Here is a 17375-nt window from a genome sequence, read left to right on the forward strand (position 1 = left end):
AAATTCAATAAAGTTGAAGGCTATAAAAATATGTTGTGTTTCTATATACTAATAATGAACTATCAGAGAGATTAAGAAAATAATTCTATTTACAGCTGCATCAAAAAGAATAGAATACCAAGAAATAAAATGAACGAAGTAGGTAAATGATATGTAAACTGTAAACTATCAGATGTTCATGAAAGAAACTGAAGATACAAATAAACGAAAGGATATTCCATGCTCAGGGGTAGAAAGCAAACACTTAAAATTTACATTCCACCCAAAGTCATCTGCAGATTCAGTGCAAGTACTATAAAAATTCCAATGGCATTTTTACAAAATAGAAGAAAAATCTTAAAATTTGTATGGAACCACAAAATTCCAAATAGCTAAAGCAATCTTGAGAAAGAAGAAAAGCTATAGGTATCATACTTCCTGATTTCAAACTATCTCACAAAGCTATAGTAATCAAAACAATATGGCATTGGCATAAAAACAGACACACTAATCAAAAGAACAGAATGGAGAGCCCAGAAACAAACCCATGCATATATGGTGAATAAATTTGTGAAAGAGGAGCCAAGAATATAAAACGCGGAAAGGATAGTCTCTTCATGAAAGGATATTGGGAAAACTAGAGAGCAACAAGCAAATTGGACCATTTTCTTACACCATATGCAAAAATAAATTACAAAATAGATTAAAGACATGAGGAGTGCTTGGGTAGCTCATTTGGTGAAGTGTCCAACTCTTGATCTCATGGTTGTGAGTTCAAGGCCCACAGTGGGCTCCAAATAATTCATTAAAAGCTGGATTAGGGAAGCCCTGGTGGCCCAGCGGTTTGGCGCTGCCTTTGGCCCGGGGTGTGATCCTGGAGACCTGGGATCAAGTCCCCGCGTCAGGCTCCCTGCATGGAGCCTGCTTCTCTCCCTCTCCCTGTGTCTCTGCCTCCTCACTCTCTCTCTCATGAATAAATAAATAAAATCTTTAAAAAAAAAAAAGCTGGATTAAAGATTTGAATGGAAGACCTGAAACCATAAGACTCCTAAAAGAAAACAAAAGCAGTAAGCTCCCTATTACCAATCTTCTTCGGGTGATGATTTTTTGGATTTGACTCCAAAAACAAAGGGAACAAAAGCAAAAATAAACAAGTAGAACTAGGGCAGCCCGGTGGCTAAGTGGTTTAGCGCCACCTTCAGCCCAGGGCCTGCACCTGGAGACCCGGGATGGAGTCCCATGTTGGGCTCCCGGCATGGATCCTGCTTCTCTGCCTCTCTCTCTGTGTCTCTCATGAATAAATAGATAAAATCTTAAAAAAAAAAAAAAAAAAAGTAGAACTACACATCAAACTCAAAATCTTCTGCACAGCAAAGGAAACCATCAAGACAAAAAGACAACTTACTAAATGGAAGAAAAAATTTGCAAATCATTTACCTGATAGGAGGTTAATACCTAAAAATACATAAAGAACACATACAACTCAACAGCCAAAGACCACAAACAATCTAATTCAAAAGTGGGCAGAGGAAGTGAATAGGCATTTTTCCAAAGAAGACATACAAATGGCCAACAGGTCCATGAAAAAGTGTTCAGTATCACTAATCATCAGGAAAATGCAAATAGAACCACAGTGAGCTATTACCTCGCACCTATTAGAATGGCTAATTTAAAAAAAGACAAGAGATAACAGGTATTGGTGAGGATGTGGAGAAAAGAGAACCCTTGTGCACTGTTGGTGGGAATGTGAATTGGTATAGCCACTGTGGAAACTGGTATAGAGGTTTCCCAAAAAATTAAAAACAGAACTACCTTATGATCCAGCAACCCCACTTCTGGATATATAACCAAGGGAAATGAAATAACTATCTTGGAGAGATATCTTCACCCCCTTGTTCATTGCATCATTATTTATTTTATTTTTATTATAGCCAAGTTGCAGAAACAATCTAAGTATCCATAACTATATGAAGAGACAAAGAAGATGAGGTATTTTTGCACAATGAAATAGTATTCATCCACAAGACAGGAGGATATCTTGTCACTTCTGACAACATGGATAGACCCCATGGGCATTACACTAAGTGAAACAAGTCAGAGATGACAACTATTGTATGATATCACTTTATATGTGAAATCTACAAAAGTCAAACTCATAGAAACAGAATAAACAGAATAAAGTGGTTACCAGGGGCTGGTGGGGTGAGGGGGAACGCAAAATGTGGGGTGAGGGGGAATGCAGAATGTGGAGATGTTGGTTAAAGGGTACAAAACTTAGACAATTAAGAGAAGAAAAAAATTATGCAGGGAAAGCAACTTGAGACAAGAAATATAATACAATCAAGATGTGATCAGAAGACAAAAGGAGGTCAAATTAGAGACAGCAAATAATTTAGGTGGAAAAGAGTTAGAAGCTAAGGTTGAGGGAGTAAGGCTTAAGGTTGGGAGAATTAGAACACCAGGCTGAATTTAGACAATGGAAGTCCCTAGAGGTTTTGGGTAGAGACAAAATGAAACCACTTTATATAAATTTTATTCTGGAGTAGAACTTACTATGGAAAATATAGGAAGCAAAGTAATGCAAGAATAGCACTTAAAAGTTTTTAGTAATAGTCTAGATGTACACTGTTGGAGAGAGAAATTGAAGAGAAAATATAGGAGAGTTTAAAAAAAGAATTGCTAAGATTTGAGGACTAAATGGATGTGAGGAGTGGTCATGTTCCGTTTGGAACATGATATATTTGAGGAGATTACCCTACATTAAAAGTAAGAGAGGTTCAGTAGACAGGTAAGGAAATATGGGACTAAGCTCAGAGAAAGGATTAGCACTAGAAATATAAATTTAACCAAATATCATAAAAACTATCTTTTATTATCTATCTTTGTTATTTAGTATCTACCTATACTAAGCAATATTAGTAGCTTTCTTTTCCTTTAAGATTTTAAGTCAATAGAAGACAAATGTAATTTTTTCCTTAAATCACTAGACAATAAGTTTCAAATAATAAAGATAATAATAACTAATGTTTTTTGAACACTTACCATATGCTAACCACTATTCTAGGTACTTTACGTGTATCAACATATTTAGTCATTCTATAGGGTAAAATCACTACCCCCATTTTCAAGTGAGGAAACTGAAACATACAGAAGTGCAGGCACTTCTATAATGTCACAGAGCTAGTGAGCAGCAGAGCCAAGACAGGGACTCCAGCAGTCTAGCTCTCCTCAACCACCACATATATAACATCTTAGCAAATGATCATACTAAAATACCTTAGGGTACTTCTTCTTCACCCTATAGTGCTATTTGGAAAGGTTTTAATATACTTACTTGTAATGTATTTGTATCCCACACCTTCAGAGTTTTATCAAATGAGCTTGATGTGAACATGCCAGTGTCATGAGGATACCACTGTACAGTCTCCACACTATATTTGTGAACATCAGGATGGTTTCTACAAAACAGCAATCGTATTTAGAAATACTTGACTTATGTGAGTTTCAAAATGGATACCATATTAATAAGTAGCACTCTCAAGCAGCAGAATATGAATGGTTAAACCTAGATCACAGGCCTGCATCCCAGCTGGCCAGAGGAGAAAGTCCAGGCACCTTTAGTTTCAGGTTTCTGTAGCTAATATGGAGGCCTGCTTCCTACCAAGGCTCATAGAATGGGAAACTTCCTATTTCTACATTTGAACCTGGAGGAATTAGCCAGCTACAGTGGACCTGTTAATAGAGGGGGGCAATGATTTTTCCTTACTGTAAGAGATATCTTTTCTGGTTTTGGATTTGTTTTTCCCAAATACCATTTTAACAGTATAATCATTCTGAAAATTGTTGAATGCCTCACATAGTTGCAGGGTATCCCACACAATATTGTTTCTGATCAAGGAACTTACTCAATGACAAAAGAATGCAATCGGTAGATGTCCAAGGCACCATACTTATGTAACCCACCACCTATAGAAACATGATCTGTTGAAGACTCAGTTATGTTATCAGCTATAATACACTACCTTGTAAGGGAGATATGCTGTCCTAAAGGAAGCAGTATATACTCTGAACCAGTGATAAATATAGTATATGTGTCACTTTACTAAATCTTAAATCACACAAACTGGCTATTAAGTAACGTTTATGAGAAGAAGATGGAAATTTGAACACCGAGTGGATATTTAATATTAGGAAGTACTGTGTGAGATAATAGTACCATGGTTAAGTTTATAAAATCTTTATTTTTTAGTCATATAAACAATAATGAATAAAATACTTTGGGGATTTGCTTCAAAATAATCTTCAGGGGGAGAAGCAGAGTTAGATATTAAACAAGATTGGTTATGATTGATAGTTGCTGAAGCTAGGTGATGGGTACATAGTTCATTATACTATTCTCTTCTTTTGTCTATGCTGAAAATTTTCCATAACAAAATTTAACAGAAGACTACTAGAATCCTACCTAGATAGGACGAGCATGAGTTCTAATTCCTTAAGGTGAAGGTGTGGATCACAATACAGGGTGAAGGACATTAAGCGAATGAATGAATGAGAACATGAAGGAAAGCCTTAAAGTGTTAGTTCTGGCTGCAAAAAGGACTATAGTGTCTACCCCTAATTCCTTTCTATGTCATGTATAATTTACATATTTTAACTGATTTCCCTTTTCTTTCATCTCTCTTCCCTCCCTTATTTTATACAGGTTAACTACAAATTTGAGTCCACAGGTTGAATAATTTGATCGAAGATCTTTGTAAACTAAGTAGAAACATGGACATTATCTTGACCCAGAGCTGGATGTGGTAACAAAGTAGACTTTTGGGAAAGGAATGATTATATTTTGGTTGTATAGTGAATACATCCTTTTTGGTTGTGGTTTGGATACTATGAACTTTTTTTTTTTTAAGTTGGATCCAAACTCCTCCCATTTGGGGAACAACTCCTTTATTTAATTGCCTCTTGTTACAGAAAGCTAGGGACTCCAGACATTCTCCTTCCCTCTCCCTTGGCAGTAAGGGCATGGACCTATGTCCTACGCCTCCTCAAACCTGTCTGGAACTCTTAAAATTCTAGCTAGTAATGCAAAACCCAGGGATATTTAACATTATTCATAGTCATGGAGTTAAAAGTCTGTGTTGGTGACATGTTTGCAGAATCCAAACAAAACTGTTCCAGTGGTGTGTCTTTGTCTTAGTTTCTTTTAACTTTCTGCTCATTTCTACACCTTTCTCTTATCTTCCTGCCAGTTATATGAGACACTAAATATCTTTCCAATAAATTTCTGCTTAAAACAAGGAAAACTGATTTCTATTTGCTTCTAAGAATCTTGATGTATACCAAGATTTTCCAGTTATAATAAAACAAATTTTTAATGTCGTAATTAAAAATAAAAGCTGATTTATATTTTTTTTTTATGCCTAGGCCAGAGTAGTTTTTTTTTTTTATGTATATTTTAAATTTAAAGTTCAGAATAGGACAAAATATTATACTATTATCTTTTATGTTTGACCTGTTATTCTCATTCACATTTTAAGGAGAATTTTGGTATAGAAAGGCAATCTTTTTGGTGCCTAAGAACATACACATTAAGTAAGGCAAAAATAAATATCGGCAAAGTCTAAGCCATATTAACTTAATAAAAATTTTTAGTGGTTATTTTGTCAAGTTATATTAAAAGGCATCAGATATAAAAATGCACCTTAACTAATTTTGCAAACATGCTCAGTGTATGATCATTTACATCTAAAGTTGTGCTTTTAAAGACAGAGAGAGAATCCAAGAAGAACGTCATGGTAAAACAAAGGACTTACATACTAAGCATTTACTTAACATACCACAGAAGCAGATCACAGTTCCTCAGGAATAATGTTAGATAGCATGTGCTATATATGAACATACTATTTTGATATATAACGAATTAAACAACTTAAAATGTTAACTAAGATAAAAGAAAATGAATAGACTACCTTACACTTTAGAATTTAGGGGTTTTTTTTTTGGTACAAGTGGAGTGAGAATACAAAATGGTGCAAGCCGTTAGAAACCAAGTTTCAAACTATTTGAAGTGTTATCTTATTTTGTACCAAATGTCCCTATAATTATATTGCTTTACAGTGAGTGGACTTACAGTTTTTAACATGCTTTTTAAAAGATAATATTTCATTTAAGACTTACCAGAGCCAAGAAACAATCACAAATCTCCTCCTAAATATTCCATGGACTTATGTACCTATTCTAGTGCTTTGGGAACAGCTTTAATATAGAGTGGTTGTTGACATTAATAGTATGAAGTTTTTCCTCTTGAAAGCATTTTCCCATAACCCTTTTCCACTGTTAATTCAAAGCTGCGCTCAGTATTGGATTGGATACAGGTGACAAGAATTAAGTAGACATTACAGACAAACTACAACAATCAAAGAACATCTTTCTAGACTCTTAAAAAAATTCTCACAAGACTAGAAAGCTGGTAGAGAATAGTCAGGAGATGAATGTTGGCAAGGATGTAAGAAAGGGGAACTCTCACACTGTTGGTAGAAATGCAAGCTGGTGCAGCCACTCTGGAAAACAGTATGGAGGTTCCTCAAAGAGTTGAAAATAGAGCTACCCTACATTCCAGCAATTGTACTACTAGGGATTTGCCCCAAAGATACAAATGTAGTGATCTGAACAGGCACCTGCACCTGTGTCAACAGAAACCAAACTATGGAAAGAGCTCAGATGTCCATCAACAGATGAATGGATAAAGAAGATGTGGTGCATATATACAATGGAATATTACTCAGTCACCAAAAAAAAAAAAAAATTAAATCTTGCCATTTGTAATAATATGGATGGAACTAGAGGATATTATGCTATGCAAAATAAGTCAATCAGAGAAAGACAATTATCATACGATCTCATTCATATACAGAATTTAAGAGACAAAACAGAGGATAATTGGAAAAAGGAAGAAAAAAATAAGATAAAATCAGAGAGGGAGAAAAACCAGAAGAGACTCTTAGTCATAGGAAACAAACTGAGGGTTGCTGGAGATGGGGTATGTGATGGGATGGGGTAAGTGAACATCAAAGAGGGCACAGGATACAATGAGCACTGGGTATTATAGAAGACTGATGAATCACTGACTTCTACCTCTGAAACTAATTAATATACTATATGTTAATTAACTGAATTTAAACTTAAAAAAATGCAAAAAAAACTGGAGACAAGACAGAGGTATGTTAAGTTAGGCAGTTTGAGTAAGTAGAGAGATAAGATGGTTGTGTGTCGGTATGTTACGTGTGTGTGTTTGGTGAGGGATTGTCAGTACATTTACTGCTTCTAGCCATTAATCTTTCTGTTATATTAATATCGGTTAAAAATATAATTTGTGCTTATAATTAGCTGAAAGGCTTATAAATAAATCTTACACTAAGTGGTACTAAAAACTATAATTAGTTACTGTGGTGTGCTATGTAGGTGAACAACAAAAAGGACATAACCAAAGGTTTTTATTTTCAAGAAAATGTCAAGGGATATCCACGTGAAATGTGACATCTGAACAATTTACTTGAGATCATCATATGACTGCTATTTTCATATTTTGCATCTGACACAAAAAGTACTAAAATGTTTATAAATTCATGAATTACATTTTTAATACACACCTGCCAACGGAACACACTGCTTTACATGTGTAATAAGGTTGTCTGCTGGAGTTCTCAAGATCATAAAGTACAATCACACCATCTGAACCACCTGATAACATGCTAATAATAAAAAAGTTCACATTAATTTATCGTTTTATGTACTTCATTTACTTATTACATATTTCTGAAAATTACTCATCTACAAATACCCAAATGTATTATGCCCACAAATACACAGTAAATCTTCAATAATATAGATTTTTAATAAACTAAAATTTCTCAATCTAATATTTGCAGAATAATATATAAAGATTCAATCTGTGACCATTTAAAGTTTACCTTTATAATTCCAAAAAGGACAGTAGAAACAAGATGGCAAAATATCTATGTTCATTAAGAAAGTAAAATATTATGAAATCATTCTTAATGTCCTAATAAAAATTGTGCTAAATGAAAATGGAATCAGACAGACCAGCTGCTACTGATGTTAGCCTGCTATCTGACTCTGGGCAAGTTACTTCACCTGCCTAAGCCTTTAAACATTTGTGAAAAAGGGTACATTTTCCTAAATCATAAAGATGATGTAAAGATAAAAGTTATATGCAAGTGAGTTTTATACTGCCTCATACAAAAAAAGGGATCAATAAACGTTAGATTCCTTCCATTATTAAAACCACATTTACTCATTTTAACTTTGAGCACCAGAAATGTGCTATGTACTCTGCTAATAAAACTCTGTGAACAAGACTGGCATAGTTCCTGTCTTTCCAAAGTCTACAATCTGGCAGGAAAGAAAAACAGATCTATGAATTTATATCTAGATGAAGTATTGCTATTTGTTAGTCTTGCTGCTCATAGTCAAACCTCATGTTGCTGTCTCTCAACTCATTCGGGTTCTCTGATTTTATTCTTCGGTAAATTCCTAAGGAAGGGCTAATGAGAGAAACAGTCCCTGAATTCTTATGTGCTATTGACAATTTGCCTGTTCTTTTGTACTTGAAAATCAGTCTGGATATATATATATAATCCTTGACCCATATTTTAATTCCTTGAACATCTGAGATAAGAAACATCCTTTCTTTGGGAATAAACTCCCAAATAAGTTTAGTTAAAATAGGATTTCCTTTGCCTTATATATAGTTTCAGATCTCACTTATATTAGGCAACTTTTCTTGAATTATAGCTTTAATATTGACTCTGTTCTGCTCCTTTGGGTTTCTTGTTTGGGAATTCCTATTAAATGTATGCTGAATCTTCTTTGCATATATCTTTGACGTATGTCTCTGTATCTTGAATTCCTTACCTTTCTCCATTTCTTTTTTTAAAATTTTCTCCTTTCTACCTTCTATTTCTAAGGTATTACCTCTTATATTCATTTGCTTTATTCCTTACACCTGCCTTTTATTTCTAATCTTTTTTTTTTCTAATCTTTTCTTGAGTTTGCTCATCTCATTTCTGAGTTTTCTTAATTTCAACTTCCGTTATTCTTCTAGATCTTGTATCTTTTTAAAATAACCTTTAGCTAGGTTTTGAAATATTAGATATAGAGTTCTCAACTATTTTGTGGGTATGTCTTTTTGGCACAGCTACACTGTCTAAAGGGGCATTACTTAGTCTCTTTGTTCTTATACTAATTTTGAATGGACTCTGATTTTAATTCTATTATTTTGCTCATATTTCTATAAAATTAATTTTCTTAAACTTTAAAAAGGAGTCTTGGTTTAGAATAATATTTAAATTTTGTATCTCTGGGATCCCTGGGTGGCGCAGCGGTTTGGCACCTGCCTTTGGCCCAGGGCGCGATCCTGGAGACCCGGGATCGAATCCCACGTCGGGCTCCCGGTGCATGGAGCCTGCTTCTCCCTCTGCCTGTGTCTCTGCCTCTCTCTCTCTGTGACTATCATAAATAAATAAAAATTTAAAAAAAATAAATAAATTTAAAAAATAAAAATAAAAAATAAAAAAAATAAATAAATTTTGTATCTCTAGAATATCTTTTTTTTTTTCATAAGATGTTTAATACTATGGAAGCTCACTTTCAGAGATTTTTCTTGGTTCTGTTCAGCTCCCCAATTTTTTTCTGGGCCATTTTTTTCCTTTATTTCTATTGTTCCTATACTGCTCAATTTGGATTCTATTCCAAGTAGTTTCTCCTCATTATAGGGCTTTGCTTTTGGGAGATCTTAAGTTGATTAGCTGGAGAGATTATAGGATCTAGACTGCTCCAGACCCTTTCAATCTTACTGTAAATACCTCAATAATTGGGAGCATGTCATCCTCTCCCAAGAGACATCCACTGTTGTCAGGTTAGCTTGCTGAACTTTCAAGTAACGATTATTTCAGAGTTAGAAGGTCTACTAGAATGCTCCACTGGTTTCCATTGCCTCTTCTGATACAGACGCTGATACCACATATATCTTGTAATTATCGTGATTTGTTCCCACTCAACCATATTTTGTGGTTTGTGTGATATGTGATCACTTACACTTGTTATAAGTGTTATACATTCATTTTTTATAATCACCCTCTTTAGTTTTTTTGTTATTCAAAATGCAAGATAAAGAGCTTCTGCCAGAAATGAAAACAATTCTTTACTGAGAAAGTCTTGTCTATAAAAAAAATCTCAGTTCATCTAAATTGTGTGCTTAGTGATGGACTAGACTTACATTCTGGCACAAGCTCCTTATCTTGTTGTTAACCAGTTACAAAGGGTTCATGAACCAGCAGCATGTCCAAGTAGCACTGATTTATAGACTTGTTTTAAGAAAAATTCAATACCAATTTGTAGAACAATAAGGTTAATTTAAAAGTAGCTCTCCAAAGTTCTTTGCTGAATCTGATTGATGATGGGTAGTAAAGAAAGATAGCAAGTAATGCCACGCTAAAGTGTTCATTTTTTTTAGTTAACTTTTGTAGTTAACTAAGTGTACATAGGAAAATATTTAGAAATTTTAACAACTACAATTCTTATTTTCATTGACAGAATCTTGCAGCTTGTTTGGACATACCTGTGAGTTACCTGGACACCAAAATCAATTCTGAAAATATTTTTGCTTCCTATTTGAATTTTGTGAAATACTTTTTTTTTTACACATGGCACTACATGTATTCTCAATGCAAAAACAAAAAATTATATTCAAAGGTAAACATTTTAACTGAATTTAAATTGTATTTGCAGTTATGTCAGACGTTTCATCTTTGCCAGAATGATTTCCAAAAGATTTCCTTGGATTCTATTAATTGGTTGAAACAATTGAACCACTATTGGAATTAAATGATTTTGTTTTCGAAGGATCTGTTGACAATGACATTATTTAACTGTGAGGTTATTATTCCGCTCATAGAGTAATGACAGTAAGAGATATAGTTTCATGTTTTTATATGAACAAGAAAACCTGGTATTAAAGATGAATAACATTAACTTAGAAGAATTTAAAAGATATCAAAGAAAATTCAAGCTTCACAGAATGATATGCAAATGTACTTTATGAAAATGCACTTGTTAAAATATTATTTTCAGGGAGACTACTTAATAAAAATTCTAACTTTGGAAATAAGTGCTTCATTACCAGATGTGCACATTCTAGCTTCTATTATGATTTCAGTGATATCACTATAACTCTCATGGTGGTTGATAAATATTAAAAAGTATTTTGAGCAAATTATATGGCCACTTATTTTCTTAAGAAAAACATTAATATTTACTTTTCCATTAAACATCTATTTTTCTTTTTATTACTCTCTTTGCTGCCAAATGCAAAATGCAAGTTTTGGCAAACAAGTGAAATAGTTACAGATTTTACCATGCAATGGAGGAAACCACCATAGTAAGAATCGACATTTCTCAGTATGCTCTGCGAAAAGACTCCTCAGCCTGTATTTCTCACACATATTTTATTCACATATAATCTGTGATTTCTCATATTTTTCATTGACTCTGACAACTGGTAGCTTACTGGCTTCATGTATTTCACAGGTTAGACAAATGATCTCTATTCCAAATGGCTGGCTGGAGAAGCAGTACTGATTATCTTTTCCATAAGCACCCATGAGTAAAAGAAATCAGCTATTCCTTCCTGTTCATGTCATTATTTTACAGGCAAATGGACCACAGCTGACCTGAATGGGAGGTGCTATGTTGCATCTGGAAAAGTTCAGAACACAGAAAAGAATTATATCACTAATCACCTTTTAGATATGACCATGTGTTGAAGTGAGAATGTGTTCACTGTATATGTTTCCTATATACTGCTACGTGGGACTATGACAGTGGCTGAAAATTAAAAACACAATTCTATCAAACCTGTCTGGTTTATTTTAATGTAAATAATAATAACTCTTTATTATAATACAAAAACTCTGCTAAACATACATGATACAATAAACTTTAGTTACTTCTATACTTGTTCTAACCACAAACCACATGGAGCTTTTTGAACTTTCTTGTAAGAGTAATACGGGATCAAGATTTTTTTTTTTTTTTTTTTTTTAATGATAGTCACAGAGAGAGAGAGAGAGAGGCAGAGACACAGGCAGAGGGAGAAGCAGGCTCCACGCACCGGGAGCCCGACGTGGGATTCGATCCCGGGTCTCCAGGATCGCGCCCTGGGCCAAAGGCAGGCGCCAAACCGCTGTGCCACCCAGGACTCCCGATCAAGATATTTTAAGTGGGGGATCCCTGGGTGGCGCAGCGGTTTGGCGCCTGCCTTTGGCCCAGGGCGCGATCCTGGAGACCCGGGATCGAATCCCACGTCGGGCTCCCGGTGCGTGGAGCCTGCTTCTCCCTCTGCCTGTGTCTCTGCCTCTCTCTCTCTCTCTCTCTCTGTGACTATCATAAATAAATTAAAAAAAAAAAAAAAGATATTTTAAGTGGGTGTGAGGCATGTTCATATTCACAATTTTCAAAACACTCGAACTGTTGTATGGAGAATGGACTGAAAGGAGTAAAAGTATAGGTGATAATGCTTTGGATTAACAGGAGTGAGGGCAACCATTTATGATATGCCAGGTCCTATGCTAATTATACATTACACGTATAATCTCAAATTACAACAAACTTGTCAGGTAGCTGTTATTGCTGGCATTGCAAAGCTAAGGTAACGGAGAATTAAAAAAGGGTTAGGTCATCTGCTCAAGGTCACTTAGCTGTTAAGTGGTAAAGCCTAGGAAGAGCTCAAATAGTGGTCTGGACTTCTTCAACTGAATTCTCCAACATATACCATTACTTTTTATATTCTATCTATATTCCCATTAGACTCCTTCAGAGTAGCAACTCTGTGTTAAAATGATAGCTAAAAAGCACACACCCCAGCACTTAAAAGCCCTCTGCATCCAAAGAGGTTCAATGTCTGCTGATTTCACAAGGAATATATTTATATATAGTAGTTGGGAAATGTTTACCTGGCAATATTTTAAGAGTGTGATGTTATGTATTTATTTAAATTAGTAATGTCAGATTTAAAATGCTACAATTTAGAACTTTTACTACTTTTTATGAACTTTTACATAAGTAATCTGAAAGCAAGATTTTACTGCATATCATTTTGAAAAAAAAAAGACTGTATAATGAACTTACTATCTTGCTTCAACAGGTTCAATGTCCAGGGTGTTAACTCCACTGCCATGGATCCTTTCAACATCTCTGTCTTTGTTTAACTCTAGTCCCAAAACCCTTGAAAAAAATTTAAAAATGGAAAGGGAGGAAAATAAAGATAAAACTAAACAATAAAAAATCAATTTAAGCATTAAAAACATCCTTACTTCACCAAAATTACATTTAGTAGAAAAATTACAAGTAACACTTAAATCTTCTACCATACATTCAGAGGTATTTATAAATTTTTAAAGATCTTATATGAATTTCAAAAATACCAACAATACTAACAATTACATGTAAAGAATTTCTTTGAAGCATTATCTTAAACTTCCTTTGAAAGAGGTAGTTTATTAAGTTTTTATTAAGATATTTAGAGACTGAAATAAATTTCATGAACCAAAGGTTAAATTCTTCTATCTTAAACTCAACTGAGGACACCTAGTGGACAAAAGCTTAAATTACAGTACTTAAAAAAATCCCCGCCCCCCCACCCCCCCAAAAAAAATTTCCCTGAAGTGTTTCTTATACCTTAGGTAGAAACACAAAGAGTACGTTCAATTTAACAATTAAGCACATTTAAAGAAAAAAAAATTAAGCACATTTTTAAAAAGCTAATTAAGTATATATAAAAAATGATTAACAAGCACTCTTAAAATAAGATGAATGATATTTCTGATATTGCATAACTGTAAACCATCATTATTCTGGAGAGGATATTAAGATTAAATGATTTAATACATGAAAAATGCTCATTACAATGATTAGCACATACTAAGTGCCCACTGAATGTTAACTATAAGAATTTTAAAAAAAAGAATTTTTCTTCATTTGTTGGATGTTAAAGAGCATTGAAATTAATTTAACTAAAATAATTTCTAAATTCAATACTGACCAACATGATGCTAATCTATAGGAAAATTTTTAGCCTATTTGTCAGTTTTATTTTTTAAAAATAACAATGCATAGTGCTAGAAAAGACACAAACTGATACTTCTAATGTAGTCACGGTAGCAGTATTAGTAATTATAAATGTTTTAGTAATCATTTTAGCATATCAAATGTTTGATTTATTTATTTTAAAGATTTTATTTATTTATTCATGAGAGAGAGAGAGAGAGAGGCAGAGACACAGGCAGAGGGAGAAGCAGGCTCCATGCAGGGAGCCTGATGGGGGACCCCATCCCCCTGAGCCAAAGGCAGGTGCTCCATCACTGAGCCACCCAGGTGTCCTTCAAATGTTTGATTTAAAGATATACACGTGCCTTTGTCTTCTTGAACAGTTTAGCCTTAGGTTCAAATATCTAGTCTAACCCCTAACTCCTTTTCTGACCTTGATCAATAACAGTAACAGCTAGTATTAAGGGCCTACTATTTGCCGACACTGTAATTAGTGGTGATAAGTGTATGAGTGGTCATCCGAAGTGGTGGATTTCCTAGGTGTTAGGTTATATTAGTAACTGCTTTTCCTGATTATAAAACTAAGACGTAAGTAATCTGTCCAGGGTCACATATCTAACAATTGGCTGAACTTGGATCTGAACTCTCATACTTTCACTCCAGACTATCAGGCTCTTCTGCCATCTCTGAGCTTCAGTATTTCACCAGAAAATAATTTTTCACATTTTCCAGTGAAATTCCATTTTTTCTTCTTAAAATAGTTTTCTATTTCATGATTTTTCATTTTTATTTTATTTTACTTTACTTTTTTGAGAAAGAGAAAGAGCATGCATGAGCAAGTGAGGAGAGGCTGAGGGAGAAGGAGAGTGAGAACTGTAAGCCCCAACATGGGGATGGATCTCACAACTCTGAGACCCTGACCTGAGGTGAAATCAAGAGTCAGACGCTTACCTGAGCCACCAAGGCACCCCTACTTGATGATTTTTCAAATAGTAATGTGGGCGTCTTGTAACCAGTAAAATATCATACAAACATGGACAAAGGTAATCACCCCTTCCTTCAGTTTCTTTCTCTAAATAGTGAGAATATGGTTACCATTATCATTAATATGTTTATTTTTGATCACGACTCTATGTAACCAATCTCCCATCACCAACATCATCCCCATCACCAACAAGAAAATTGCTCACCAGGCTCGGCCTTTGGTTTTTGCCTCCCCTAACACCCCTGTCATCTAGGCTTGTCAGTCCCAAGTAGACTACCTCAACCTGCTCAAGGTCTGCGATATCACTCTAAGCCAATCTAATCCCAGCCTGTGTATGGAAGCCTACCTTGCCCAACCTAAAGACTTTAGGACTGAATATTTAGGGGAACTAAGAGGGGCTAAGTGAAGGAAAGTAGGAGGGTAATAGGATAGGGAAACAAGGGCAGGGTGTGTGTGGAAGGAGGCAACATGTGCAAAAATCAGTTAATATAGCAGGTCAGAGACTGTTATCCGTGGAAAGGCCCACTTGTAAGATTGGCCTTTGTCTGCTTCTGCGATTTCAGGAGGGTCGCTATCATTCCTGGATAAAAATAGTTCACTGTGCTTAAACTATGTGGAGCAAACAAGGTGCTTTGTGATAAATACCTGCTTTCCTTCTGGGAGTCTGGAATTTTGGTACATGTTATGTACATACGTGTGCATGCTACAAGTTATGGTTCATGCACTGAAAGAAGAGATAAACAAAGTCCTTCAGATGGAAGGGAAATGATATAAGAAGAAAACTTAGGATATTAGGATTAAAGAGAGAGCAATGGAAATGGTAAATATCTAGGCAAATATAATTGACAATTCTTCTCATTCAAGTATGCTTGATAGCTGAAAACAAAATGAAAACATTATCTGATGGAGTTTACAATGATGTAAATGTAACATGTGGGACAATGTGTACCATGGAGCGTAAAGATAAAAGTTTCTATGTGCCAAATGAAAATAATGATTTCTAAGCAGAAAATGAAAAATGGGTATTTTATAATTCCTAGAGTAACCACCAAAAACATATAATGAGATGTCACAAGAGATAAATTAACATGGGATATAACTTTTCAAATAAGCTTGAAAGGGAAAAAAAAAAGAAAACAAAAACATAGAGCAACCAGCACTCTCATCCATCACTGGTGGGAATGGTAAGCTTCTAGAAAACTACCAGTCTTAGAAAGTGAAACACAGGCTCTACTTATTCCACTGTTAGGCGTGCAGCCATCCACACAAAGACTTGTACATGAACGTTCATACGTAATAGCCTAAAACTAGAAAGATTTAAAAGTCCATCAACAAGTGAATGGATGAATAAATTGTGATATATCCATAGAATAGAAAATTCCTCAGCAGTAAAAAAGAATCAAGAGGAGAAATTTCAAAAATAATTACGCTGAATGAAAAGAGCCAGACAAAGCATGATTTTATTTACACAAAATTCTGGAATATGCAAGTAATCTGTGCTGACAGAAAGCAGAGGAGTTGTTTCCTGGAGTAAAACAGGATAAAGCAGGGGAAGAAAAGAAGGATTACAAAGAGTTAGGATGAAATTTTTGGCTTATGGATATTTGTTATTTCGATGGTGATGGTTTTAAAAGCATTTATGAATGTCAAAACTCATCCAACTGTTTAATGTGCAACGTATTATATGTCAATAGCACCTCAAGAAAGCTGTAAAAAGAAGGGGTAAGAATTGTAAACTTTGCCTATCAGTGTTTATGCTTTTGCCTTAATCACTGACAAGGAGGGACTTGGGGCAAACTATTGAGTAGACATCTTCCTTAAATAAAACAGGACTGTGTAGTTGTTTAGTTAAGCAAAGATATCACTTAATGCAGTGAATCTTTAAAAAAAAAAAGGAACACTACCTTAAATACTTTAAATTAAATATAAACAGTCCTCACTTTGCAGTTTGCAAACTAAACACAGAATGCAAGTTACCGTGATTTAGTTAAATGCCAGACCTCCCAATAATATGGTTCAAAATTCAGTTTCCATGGTATATTAACTGTGACTAGTAGCATAAAGCACAAAGTTGGCTACTACTTTTTGGGTCCTCAAATCACTATAAAATTAACACATACATCATAATTTGTGACCAATTTACATGACTTCTTTCAAATTTTATAGATGATTGGTTACTGGAATTTGTTATTCATTTATGTACAGCCTGCAAAGTTCTGTGCTTCTGAGATAAACCTGTAAGAAATTCTAGAAAAATGGATAATTAAAAGAAGGAATTGGACAACAAAAT

General features: G+C 34.5%; 1 protein-coding gene across 6 annotated transcripts in view; it reads right to left on the reverse strand.

The window, feature by feature from the left end:
• The window catches only part of ERCC8 (ERCC excision repair 8, CSA ubiquitin ligase complex subunit), a 57596-nt gene that overhangs the window by 34267 nt on the left and 5954 nt on the right, over nucleotides 1-17375 (reverse strand). For all 6 annotated transcript variants that reach the window (XM_077897931.1, XM_077897927.1, XM_077897928.1 and 3 more), the window contains exons 2-4: nucleotides 13183-13278; nucleotides 7626-7727; nucleotides 3314-3437 (exon numbers count right to left, since the gene is read on the reverse strand). In XM_077897931.1, the coding sequence (XP_077754057.1) occupies nucleotides 3314-3437; nucleotides 7626-7727; nucleotides 13183-13278 (322 nt within the window). The remainder of the gene's footprint in view (nucleotides 1-3313; nucleotides 3438-7625; nucleotides 7728-13182; nucleotides 13279-17375) is intronic.

The sequence above is a fragment of the Canis aureus genome, chromosome 5 (assembly GCF_053574225.1).
Source record: "Canis aureus isolate CA01 chromosome 5, VMU_Caureus_v.1.0, whole genome shotgun sequence".
NCBI lineage: Eukaryota > Metazoa > Chordata > Mammalia > Carnivora > Canidae > Canis > Canis aureus.